Source organism: Gigantopelta aegis, chromosome 3 (assembly GCF_016097555.1).
Source record: "Gigantopelta aegis isolate Gae_Host chromosome 3, Gae_host_genome, whole genome shotgun sequence".
Taxonomy (NCBI): domain Eukaryota; kingdom Metazoa; phylum Mollusca; class Gastropoda; order Neomphalida; family Peltospiridae; genus Gigantopelta; species Gigantopelta aegis.
In genome coordinates, this window is record NC_054701.1 from 47,000,965 (window position 1) to 47,013,961 (window position 12,997).

At 41.5% G+C, this 12,997-nt stretch overlaps 1 protein-coding gene across 1 annotated transcript in view; it reads right to left on the reverse strand.

Annotated features, from left to right (window-relative positions):
• Nucleotides 1–4,820: 4,820 nt before the first annotated feature.
• The window catches only part of LOC121368134, a 45,618-nt gene continuing 37,441 nt past the window's right edge, over nt 4,821–12,997 (reverse strand). Inside the window, exon 2 of the mRNA XM_041492713.1 lies at nt 4,821–7,518. Within this exon, the coding sequence (XP_041348647.1) occupies nt 5,441–7,483 (2,043 nt within the window). The 5' untranslated portion in view covers nt 7,484–7,518 and the 3' untranslated portion in view covers nt 4,821–5,440. The remainder of the gene's footprint in view (nt 7,519–12,997) is intronic.

Genomic DNA, 12,997 nt, shown 5'->3' on the forward strand with positions numbered 1-12,997 from the left:
AGTCATAGAGAGGAAACCCGCTACATGTTTTCATTAGTAGCAAGGAATCTTTTATATGCACCATCCAACAGACAGGATAGCACATACCTTACCTGAAGAAAACCCTATATCACTTAGGGCCGAATTTACAAAGCATGTTTATGTTTTACACGGGTGTATCTACGTACGTTTACTATGATTAAACACCTGTGTTTAAGAAAAACGGGCTTTTCATAAAGTCGGCCCTTGTTCCCGCATCCTTGTTTTAATGTCCGTTTACTGCATGCAGTTTAAGCTACGTACGTTCCTGCAATTATATTAGTTTCTGTTATAACCTTGGCTGTAGCAGGGAAGTAACCAGAGGGAGGGGGAGGAGGTGATATACGAAAAAGAGCCCGACTACAAGAAAGAGCCCTATTTACTTTATATGTCCCCCCTTTTGTCTAGCTTGAAAAGACCCTATATTACTGTTCTCTGATTATTTGTATTTAGCCCACCCCCACCCTCAGTTATCTTATATAACTTGTAAGTAGATAGGTTGGCAGACCTCCTTGTCATGGTGCACTGGTTCGAACGAGAAATAGCCCAATGGGCCCACCGACTAGGATAGATCCTAGACCGACCATGCATCAGCCGAAGGCTAAATACCACTGAGCAACCACCCGCCGCGAATCAAGTTCTGTGTTGGACATAACTCTATGGCGAAGTCTGAGGTTGTGACCACTACAGCCGTGCTTGAACAGTTCTCTGATGGAAGCTTATTTATTTATTTGTCTGTTTTGTTTAACGACATCACTAGAGCACATTAATATATTAATCATCCGCTATTGGATGTCAAACATTTTGTAATTTTGACATATAGTCTTAGAGAGGAAACCCGCTAAAAAAAAATTCATCAGTAGCAAGGGATCTTTTATATGCACCATTCTGATGGAAGCATACCAAAAATTACCCGCAACCCACACCATGTACATCCACATGTTGGCAGAGAAAATGAGTCTGAACTGATGAACATCAGTTATAATCAGATTGTGGAGAGAGACATGTGCAGAAGAAGCTCAGTGCATAAAGGACCGGTTTTGCCAATTTAGGTCTCGTACAACAAGTTATCCTGGTATAAAATCGATACTAGACCTGGCCTCAGGGCCGGATTTAGATTTTGCGGGGGGGGGGGGGGCAGGGGCCCAGGGGGCACTTCAGATTCGAGGGCCTCTCAACATAGAAATTAAATTACATGGCAAATAAAAAAATGAACTAATTTTATAATTATTACATTAGGAAGTCCTTAGTCTGGGAGACCCTTTGGCGGGGGGGGGGGGGGGGGGGGAATTGCCCCCTTACCCCCTTATAAATCCGGCACTGCCTGGCCTCGAGGGGTAGCCGAGGTGTGGCGATCACGACACTGATCTCGGGTCGCGATCGTAATCTCAGTACAGGTTAATTCCACAACACTTTACTTAGCAAATCGTGTGGTACGTACTTTCTATCCCGAGTACGCTGCTGTTTCGAGAGCTAGACGGATAGTTGGAAGGTTATAAATCGCTCTCTCAGGCAGAGATAACCGCGGCCTCAGTGGTGTTGTGGTTAAGCCATCGGACATAAAGCTGGTAGGTTCAGGGTTCGCAGTCCGGTACCGACTCCCACACTGAGCGAGTTTGAACGACTCAATGGGTAGGTGTAAGAACACTACACCATATTCTCTCTCTCTCTCTCTCTCTCTCTCTCTCTCTCTCTCTCTCTCTCTCTCTCTCTCTCTCTCTCTCTCTCTCTCTCTAACTACTAACCCACTGTCCTGGTCAAACACCCCAGATAGTTGAGGTGTGTGCCCAGGAGAGCGTGCTTGAACCTTAATTGGGATGTAAGCACGAAAATATGTTAAGATGAATAATGAATGGAGAGATAACTCTAGAACAAAAACTCGAAATTGCTGCCTATTCCCGCTCTAATACAACAGTAACCCTATGTTTGATGCTAAATACCATTACATTGACTAATTTCGAGTTGACCGCCCTCGGTGGCGTCGTGGTTAGGCCATCGGTCTACAGGCTGGTGGGTACTGGGTTCGGATCCCAGTCGAGACATGGGATTTATAATCCAGATACCGACTCCAAGGCTCACTGGGTAGGTGTAACAAAGACCATGGTTTGTGCTATCCTGCCTGTGGGAAGCGCAAATAAAAGATCCCTTGCTGCCTGTCGTAAAAGAGTAGCCTATGTGGCGACAGCGGGTTTCCTAAAACAAAATCTGTGTGGTCCTTAACCATAGGTCTGACGCCATATAACCGTAAATAAAATGTGTTGAGTGCGTCGTTAAATAAAACACTTCTTTCTTTCTTTTTTCAGTTCATTCCGTCTGGAGCTCCACGCGGTAAGACGTGTTTGTTTCGCTGGTGCACACTGCACGTGCTTTCGTGTGCTCGACTTGGGGATCCTTCATTTCGTTGTTTTTGTCAGCGAAATGAAGTTTTCTACTGGGATGTATGCGGCCATTGGAACTGATTGAACGCTGGAACGCTTCTCGTTTCGACAGTCTGCACCACCAGGTTGGATTCTTTTTTAGCGAGATTCCTCGCCTCCACGTCATTTCTCCGTCTGACTATATTGACTTGTTTTTTCGTGACTCGTATGACGGCCATTCTGCAGAACGCCACGGTTGTTCGCGTTTAGTCTCTACATTTCCGAGCCTGTCCTAGCAGCACTGGAAGATTGACCGCCCCTACTACTCTTTTCTAGACTTTACTTTGCTTTATAGTGATACCATCTCGTATCCTCCGAAGTCGGGCCCGTCCGCACCACTATACCAACCCATAACGACTGGACTATACCCTAGTCTGATACTCTCTCTCGTTCAGACGGATCCGGCTTCTCAAGATCTGTATTTCAGCACAGCACTACACCTTCAACGTCTATCGACTATCTAGGGGTTTTCTTGACGGGATGCAACCCATCTCGTCCCTATAAGCTGTGCACCCAAACGGCCTTAACGAGGCCACTCACGTGGACATATCGATCGGACTTTAAACTTTTAGACCTGCGTACAAAAGTTTATGTTGAAATTACTCTCTTTTTTTTAATTATTAAATAGTCCGATCCTCTCTTCTTTCTCTTATTTAATTTTGAACTTTCCTTCTAAAATGCTCCAAATTATATAAATATTCGGCCAAGCAGTCAATTTTTTTTTTTTTTGGCTTGTAACTATTTTACTAATTGCTATTTTCAAAATTCTGCCCATTTTCAACTCTGCCCCCCCCCCCCCCCCCCCCTCCATCCCGAGTCAGGTCACGGATCTTATCGAAGGTCGGACTCGGGATGGGCGTGTTCGAAACCCTAGTGGTATATGGGCACGTTAAACTAGTTATCATCATCATCATTATCATCAGTTGTGAGAATTGGCAGAATTGTCAAATTCTTTGGTTGGTTACCTCCGTCGGTAGAATCCATAATTAACGTGGGGGCAGGGATGTAACATTTGAGAAAAGAGTAATCATTAATATTATTTTAATATCAAAATTTATTCATTCATTGTCAGCATGGTTTCAACTTTATACACAAGCAACAACTGGTCCACTTTTGATTATACAAACAAACAAGCGTAACACATTAAAATGTACAATAAAATATGTGGGTAATAAAGATGTATTCCTTTTCACAATGTATTTATAAAATATACGATGACAGTTTATGTGGACACTTACCAGTCACGTACTAATTGCATACATAACAAAATACAGAACATTTTATTATTAAAAAAAAGGAGAAAATAATACATAAATAAAACGAAACATATATTAAAAATTAAAAAGTAGGACGGCTATAACAACTTATTGAATACGCAAGTGGTATGTGGGTCAAAGCGGGTAATTGCAATCAAGAAAGTGGTATTTTTATAATTACTAAATATAAAGGTGCGTTGTTACAATGCAAATTGTAGTAACGATTTGTAGCACGAGTTATTCACCAAATGTTAATAATATTTGTTTAATGACACCAAAGCTATGGTTATTTTGACACTTGGTCGAGTGAGAAGGGAACCACACAGGCAGCAAGTGGGGTTTTTAATATGCATTTTTTTTTCTATAGACAGGACAGTACACACCAAAACCAAAATCGTAGGGCATTGGATGGGACTGGAAAAACCCAGGTCCAGCGAAGGTCACAGATCCTGCGACCAATCATGCCTCAAGTGACTGCCCTTCCACTGAGCTACATTCTTCGACATCCAATACCCGATGATTAATTAATCAGTGTGCTCTAGTGGTGTCGTTAAACAAAAGAAACTGAGCTATATTCTGCCTCTAATCGTGACCATTATATTCATTTTAGATTCCTTCACAATTCGTTACAATATATTACTAATATTCTAAAAACTACACGAAGCATCGTTACTTCAAATTGCAATATAGATACGCGCCTTTATTAATAGAAGCCAGCAGTATATCGACATTGGTAGTATTAACAATATTATGTCACGCTTCTGTATCATGTGTTTTCATGCATACACAACACGTCGTGTAAATAAACAGTCTATATATACAACAATATATATACAAGCCAAATGTCTGACATTCAATAGCCGATGATTAACAAATCAATAAGCACTCGCAGTGTCGTTAAAGGCATATTGCCACAGACCACTGACCTACTTAATGGTCTAACAAAGTATTACCTGGACAAAAATAATTTGATTTGTCCCTAAATGTACTTTATTCAACCATCTTCATAACCACCATATTCCATTTATTAATGACATTTTGTAAAAATAATAGAATTTTGGCAATGGTCCATAATTCAAAAACTAAAACTGGCGAGAGGGATGACATGGATTTCACTTCATCATCGTTCAGTTAAGGTGATGCGATAGCTAGATTTGGTTTTCAACAATTAATGTAATTTGTATTTATTATTCATTTTTAGAGAAATAAGGTCCTAAAATCTGTGACAGTATGCCTTTTAAAAAAACCACCTTTACTTTATTTCAGCTAGAACTGACACCCTGCAACCACATATCTAGCGAAGAAAGCATTGGAACTTGACTTACTTAACTTGCAAATCAGTCGCTACCTGCATCATTAACCTATTGTAAATTATTTCTTAGTGCATAACTGGCGGCGTTCTTCTTTGATATGATTCAGCAGTATGTTATATTTAAATTAAATGAGCTGTATACAATAATATCCTTATAAAAGATTCTTTCACTCAGTGCAACGTTTGGTCACAATCGATAGCGTAAATAGAATATATTATAGAGGAATCAGTGTCCTTATAGTGGACAACTGACATTTTATATTTCAAATCGTCAATACAAGTTGCATTGAGAGAACGCACCTTTAGTTACTGCACGAAGTGAAATCTTCTACGACTTGCATCAAATTAAAAATACCAGAGGGCTTTGAACACTTCTAGAGACATAAACCTCCTTTAGATACAGTAGTTCTAAACAAACCTATCTCCGTGAACACACCTCATCTATCGAAAGGACACAAATTTGTCAGTGTAATTACTATGATATATAAATATTTTGAACTGGAATATAACGTCACCGCCGCACCATTCCTCGGGTTGGAATTTACCTGTCTAATATTCTTGCGGGGATCAAAGTCTCTGTTGGGAATGTTGGCTGGGTGCCACGGATCAATGTGATTGGAACCGCCGTCCCTGGACGATTCTGCCGTGACTATCAACGTCACCGGCGCCTGGGCGTCTCCGTAGGTCTTGACCACAGGAGTTGTGGTGCGCCTGCTAGTCTTTTCCACCAGGGGCAGATTCTTACACGGAAAGACGTCTGGTCTGATCTGCAGCTTCATGAGCGGCGTCCTCAGGCCACTGCTGACGAATCCCCAGCTCTTCTTGTCGCAGTATCCGCCCACGAGGACCAGCGCCTCCAGAGGGTGCATCTGGTTGAACATGATGCAGCGGGCGTCCATGTCGTCTGCGATGTTCTGCATGAGGAGGATCTTCTCCCAGTAGTGTCCTTCGTACTCCGCCACGCACCCGTATTCGCTGTGGTGAGGCGCGTCGTCGCACGAAGGGAAGTCCAGCCTCAGTCGAGAGTCGTCCCCGCACACCTGATATATGCTGCCCAGACACGAATTGCCACTGGCGAACGAGGCACGAACAGTGAAAGATGAAGTCAAGTTACAGGCTATCCATTTCGGGGAGGGATAGTGCATTATGATTGGCTTACCCGTACCGTGGTATGATCTGTAGCGGTCTCCGATTGGATCAGGGTCTGCCTCGAATCTGCTGGCGTCACACACCGTGGCGCCCTGGTTGTGGACATCCATCGGCCATGTGAAGCTTTTACTGAGACTATACCTCAGAACTGACGGCCCGAGACGCTTCAGGCGGATGCACGTGTATCTGGGACGGCAGCCATTTTCAAAGATGGACACCACCGTGTACGTCCTTTCGCGTCTCGGTGGACTGTCGTCGAAGACCACGCACTGAAAATTTCCAACACTTTCTATGCTTAAATGCGACTCGCTGATTTCAATATACTTAACACCGTCGGTATCCCGCTGGTACCACATCCCTCTGAATCGGCGAGGGTACGAGCATATCGCCGGGGGATTAGACACGCTGCACGCTCCGCACGTCTTCTGACACTTCTGTTCCGTATACACGTTGCAGGGCATGTGGGCGCACTCTTCGTATTCGTCCTGACACAAGTCTCTGTGGATGCTTCTCTGGAGATCCATCCGAATATAGTGGATCGTTTCGTTCTCGGGATCCGAAGACACACAAGCCAGATCGTGAAACAGGTAAGCCGGCTGGTTGTCCTTCTTCTTCCTGGGGAACCTAATGCACCACAGCTGGGTGTTGCTCAATCGTCGGATGACGGCGAAGTGGTCGTCTTCGTCCCGCCAGCTTGCCACGCACGTGGTTCGCTGATGGACGAGCATGGACACATCAGGCAGGCAGTTGTCTGCCCTGAAGTTGAATATGACGCCCTCTCCGCCAATACAGTCACTCTCCACCCTCATCGGTAAATCCATGTAATTGCAAGCATTTTCCTTGCCGTTGGAATCGGTGATTTTAATGTTGAATCCGCCAGAGAAAGGACAAGGCGCGAAATCGGCTTCCAGTAGGTGGTACGCCACCAGCGGCCACGGGTTAAGCGACATGGGTTCGATATCGCAAAGCCTAGGATCAAGGTTGTGACTGTACTCCGACCAGGCCAGTTGTGTTATGGACCTGCTCCTCTTGTAGATTCTTATGCAGGCGAACCTGACGGGCTGTAAGTTGGTCTCCAGGTGCAGCAGGAAGTTGCCTTTGTATTCCATCGTACAGTTCCACCTTTCTGAAGGAGTGCCAGGCGAAGAGATCGGTAAGACCTCCATTATGCCATGTCTGAAGTAGATTTTTGCAGTCTTGGTCCGGTTGTGTCTTATTTGCGTCTGCCAGGGCTGCGAGTGTCCCAGGGTCTGCATATAGTCAGGGAAGTTGCATGCTTGCGTTAGGTACCACAGCAACAGCAGCACCCCGGCACTGCTAGATGACGTCATCGTGCATGTGTTCGACTTGCGGGATTTATGCTAAACTGAAAGAACAAAACAAAGAGTCGATTAGATATTCGGTCAATACCATTTATATCATACCAGTAAATTTATTGTAATGAACGAATGAATGAATGAATGAATGAATGAACGAGTGAATGAATGAATGTTTAACGACACCCCAGCACAAAAGGTATGAAGAAATCCACTGTCGCCAATCGATTACTTTTATCGATAAACAAAAAATATTTTAAACAAGATTGTTTTATTTAACGACACCGCTAGAACACATTGATTTATTAATCATCGGCTATTGGATGTCAAACATATGGCACAGTCATAGAGAGGAAACCTGCTATATTTTTCCATTAGTAGCAATGGATCTTTTATATGCACCATCCCACAGACATGATAGCACATACCACGGCCTTTGATATACAAGTCGCGGTGCACTGGCTGGAACGAGAAATAGCCCAATGGACCCACCGACGGGGATCGATCCTAGACCGACCGAACATCAGGCGTGCGCTTCACCACTGTGCTACGTCCCGTCTTTCACAGTGTCAGTTATTTATAGGTGGTTGTTATAACAATTTTTCTTTGCTTTAACTTATAGTTTCAATATCCTTGCGATAGTCTTCCAACACTCTTATTCGCAAGCTGGCGAAGCATAAACGTGGACGTATAACACATTTATTTTAATGATCTCGAAAGCTACATGATCAAAATCAATAAACAAGAAAGTACAAGCTATCAACCACGTACATGATTAAATTTAGTAAGCAGAAATGAACAAATTTAACAACCAATCTCAAAATGTATGTTATTAAACCCATAAAGCAGAAATGATCAAATTTAACAACCAATCTCAAAATGTATGTTATTAAACCCATAAAGTAGAAATGAACAAATTTAACAACCAATCTCAAAATGTATGTTATTAAACCCATAAAGTAGAAATGAACAAATTTAACAACCAATCTCAAAATGTATGTTATTAAACCCATAAAGCAGAAATGAACAAATTTAACAACCAATCTCAAAATGTATGTTATTAAACCCATAAAGCAGAAATGAACAAATTTAACAACCAATCTCAAAATGTATGTTATTAAACCCATAAAGCAGAAATGCATAATATGTTTAAAACTCATATTCTTAAAATCTGTATTATTAAACACTGGTGACTGAAAATAAAACACGGTTAACAACCATATTTCAAAATCTACATTAACCAAGTATGTACCTGCGTTATGTCCGTATTTCAATATATGCCGTAAACTCAATATTCAAAACGGTCCATGTGCCCATTAAAGAAGAAACCTTTTAAGGTCAATGCATAACACACATATTTCAAGTCAACAATATTTGTTAATGTCATCAAAGAGAAATATACCTGGGTAAAAGCATTACAACCATTAAGAAACATGTAAACCATTACATGCTGAACAACTATATTAAAAAAATTAAAATGATTAAAGTCATTAAGCAGAAGGAAAAACAAAACCCTAACCCGAATTAGCTATCTCCATATTTCAGTCATCAGTATTAAAGTCATTAATCAAATATGAATATGGATATCACCAGTATTTCGAATCCTACATTAAAGCTTTTATCGAGAAAGCTACACGAGTATAAACATTATATGGCGGAAACAAAACACATAAAGATCCAATTGGCGAAATATGGATCGAATGAAGAATACTGGAGAAAGGTTATAGATCCGCAAGCCTAGCGCTATGATGAACTAAGATATAGATTGCGCTCTCTGTTGTAGCTGTCGTGTTATACAAACTCGTCTCGTGCGATGTCGCTTATCAAAATCGACAAGGAATAGAAATCGAACGTAGCTACACAGGAATGTGTGCTTGTCAAATTTCATGAAATAAGTGCCTGTTAGTGACAACAAAATGTCACTGAGTGAGTGACCTCAACGACCATGTTATGGGCTGTAATTTTTGTTTCTAAATCTGCGGCAGGATTCCCGCTGCAAGAAAGTGGAATGGTTTGCTAAAACAGGTCCAGATACGTTACGAAACGGGGGTAGGCAAGGAAGGTTACATGGTTTGAGCAAAGTGAAAAAGAGAGAAATGTTTTATTTAACGACGCACTCACCACATTTTATTTACGGTTATATGGCGTCAGACATATGGTTACGGACCACACAGATTGAAAGAGGAAACCCGCTGTCGCCACTTCATGGGCTACTCTTTTCGAGTAGCAGCAAGGGATCTTTTATATGCACCATCCCACAGACAGGGTAGTATATACCACGGCCTTTGATATACCAGTCGTGGTGCACTGGCTGGAACGAGAAATAGCCCAATGGGCCCACCGACGGGGATCGATCCCAGATCGACCACGCATCGAGCGAGCGCTTTACAACTGGGCTACGTTCCGCCCTTTTGGTCCTTAATATAAAATATTAACAATACAGAAAGCCCCAACAACCAGCCATCAAGATTAACTAATTCCGGTGCATTTCTGGAACAACCTTTACTATAAAAGGCGGATTCTTGAACAATAACTAACTAACGGAGACAATGTAAATTTGGTTCGGTCACACTGAGTCTGACGTCAACATATTTTAATGAATTATTCGTTAAGCTTAACTAAGACTATATTAATACATGAATATTCTCGTTAAAAGATGTGTATGTCTATCCTAAAAAAAAAAAAAAAAAAAAAATAATAATAATTTTGCAATAGCTTTCAACTTCATCTCATTTACACGTTATAATTTAAATATAAAACAAGGCACAAATAATCTTTACAAACCGTCTCGCCGAGTTCGACTCCCACAGTCCCGAGGCAGGGTTTAATTTCATTTCAGGAAATCTGTTTACAGGTTAATTGCGAAGCCGACATGAACCATTAATTACGTAGACCGCGATAAGACCCAAGACACTAAATACGTCACTGGACCACGCGGCCCTATCCGAAACTGTCTCCGACTTCAAGAGCGCGCGAAATCGTGACCCAGCTTACCATTACAGATTCCTCCCATTATTACACAAACATGAAAATAGAAGTCTGTGGCTGTTCAGAAAGTAAGGATGATAAATGCCATGTTGTTAGTACGGGTATCAGACGTTTTAGATAGCAATAGGGCAGAAAGACCGTCAAGTATATATAAAAATAAAAAAAAATCATTATCCTGTGAATAATTGCACCACTTCATATAGAGACAATGGGATGTTGTCTCGGTTACCAATCCATTGTTTAAGGAGGAATTCCTTAACTTGTTTATGTACGCTGGAAATACGCGAAGAGATAATTTTACACCAAAAAAAAAAAAAAAAAAAAAAAAAAAAAAAAAAAATAGAAAGAAAGAAAAGATGATTTAGATGTGTGGTTTGTTTCTGAGACTGATACATCGATTAATGAAACAAAACGAGTGCTGTCAATTAAAGACTCGTTATCGACTAGCGGTGTGCACACACGTGTTGTTGGCGGTAATGTAAAGGTCTGTTTTGAGTGCTGCAGACATCTGGCGTATCATAAGCACTGTTTCAATTTACAGATGGATAAACATGGCTCCAGCAGAGCCGGCAGAAGATGTTATGAGTCTGCAGTGGAAAATAAATCCATTCCATTATATAACACTTTGCAGGGGTGGGGGGGGGGGGGGGGGGGGGGGGGGGGGGGGGGGGGGGGGGAGAGGGAAAATACGTGCATTTTACTTAGCATCTAGAAGCGCAAGTTCTCGAAATCAATCATCTTTTTTCTTCTAATACTAGGTGTTTAAAATATATGTAAAAAAAAAAAAAAAAACACCGAGTGCATTACTCTTCGTCCATCTCATCATTCCCAAGTGCCACCTTACAAAACTAATGTGTATGAGGAAGCTCACTGGATTTATGTTACTGAAACCAACTGAACTTTGTTGAACACCCGGGGCGAGACGTAGCCCAGTGGTAAAGCGTTCGCTTGATGCGCGGTCGGTCCAGGATCGATCCCCGCCAGTGGACCCATTGGGCTATTTCTCGTTCCAGCCAGAGCTCCACAACTGGTGTAACAAAGGCCGTGGTATGTGCAATCCTGTCTGTGGGATGGTGCATATAAAAGATCCCTTGCTGCTAATCAAAAAGAGCAGCCCATGAAGTGGCGACAGCGGGTTTCCTCTCTCAATATCTGTGTGGTCCTTTACCATATGTCTGATGCCATATAACCGTAACTAAAATGTGTTCAGTGCGTCGTTAAATAAAACATTTCTTTCTTTCTTTCTTTCTTTTTGTTGAACACCCCAACTCAATAGTTAAGCAGGGGCGGGATCTAGCTCGGTCGATAGAGCGCTTACTTGAAGTGATTGCGTCGTAGGTTCAAATCTCCTCATTGGACCCTTTCTCTGACTGTTTTTTTTTTCTTTCCCAAACAGTACCCCATGACTGATATATCAAACGCCGTGGTATGTGATCCTTGTTTATGGGAAAGTGCATATAAAAAAATCCCTTGGTTCTAACGGGAAAAGGTAACGGGTTTCCTCTAAGACTACGATTAAAACTTACCAAAAGTTTGACATCCAATAGCCAGTAAGAATAATGTGCTCTAGAGGTGTTATTAAAACAAAACAAAACAAACCTTTAAACGTGCATTGTCTGGAATATTTTTATTATTTAAGCATTTAGAACAGAAAATCCCATTACGTTTGGTGCATATAAGACGCCGCACTCCGAATTGGTTTCACTAGACTGGCTTTTCCAAGTTAAAAATAAACCCACTATTTTGAAAATGGGACATTTTTGCCGGGCTCCCTCTGGGCTAAAAATAGTACGGTTCGGCTATTGTTGCATTACAAAAACCGAGCGGATTCTAGCAGCCAATTCCTAGCAGCCAATTACGCTAGCAGCCAATTTCAGCAGGCCCTCATGGCGACGATCTAAACACCGGACTCATACGCCTTTCGATTGTTACCTGTATTTCACACACTTTTATACACACTGTTATGCTAATTTTTAATTATTCACTACAACTTAAGAATTTTAGAGTTTTAAAGAGTATCTTTATATAATAACAACACAAAAACAAAATAACAACCAAGACTAATTTTCACAGTCTTATTGTTACTAATATCCGTATAAATACAACTTAACCGTTTTATTAAGCACTTTTATATCTGAAGTATCACTTTAAAAATCCGTCTGTACTACGGTAATATAGGATGTCCAACTAGTATCGTATAGCCCACACCACGACACACATTATAAAAGGCGTAATGGTCCGGTGTTTAGAACGTCGCCATGCGTGTCTGCTGAAATTGGCTGCTAGCGTAATTGGCTGCTTGGAAGTGGCTGCTAGAATGCGCTCGGTATTACAAAATGGCGAGAATTGTTGTAACTGGCTAGTAAGCATTTGACGATATGCGTTAATGACGACAACTTGCGAGTGAATTAAAAGTGCAGTTATGCTTTTATTTGAACTTAGAACTTGACTGTATACGATTGAAACCAGACATTGCAGCTTTAACTCTGTTTCTTTAATCAGTGATTATGTGTGGTGATTGTAACTGTTCTAGCGAATGAG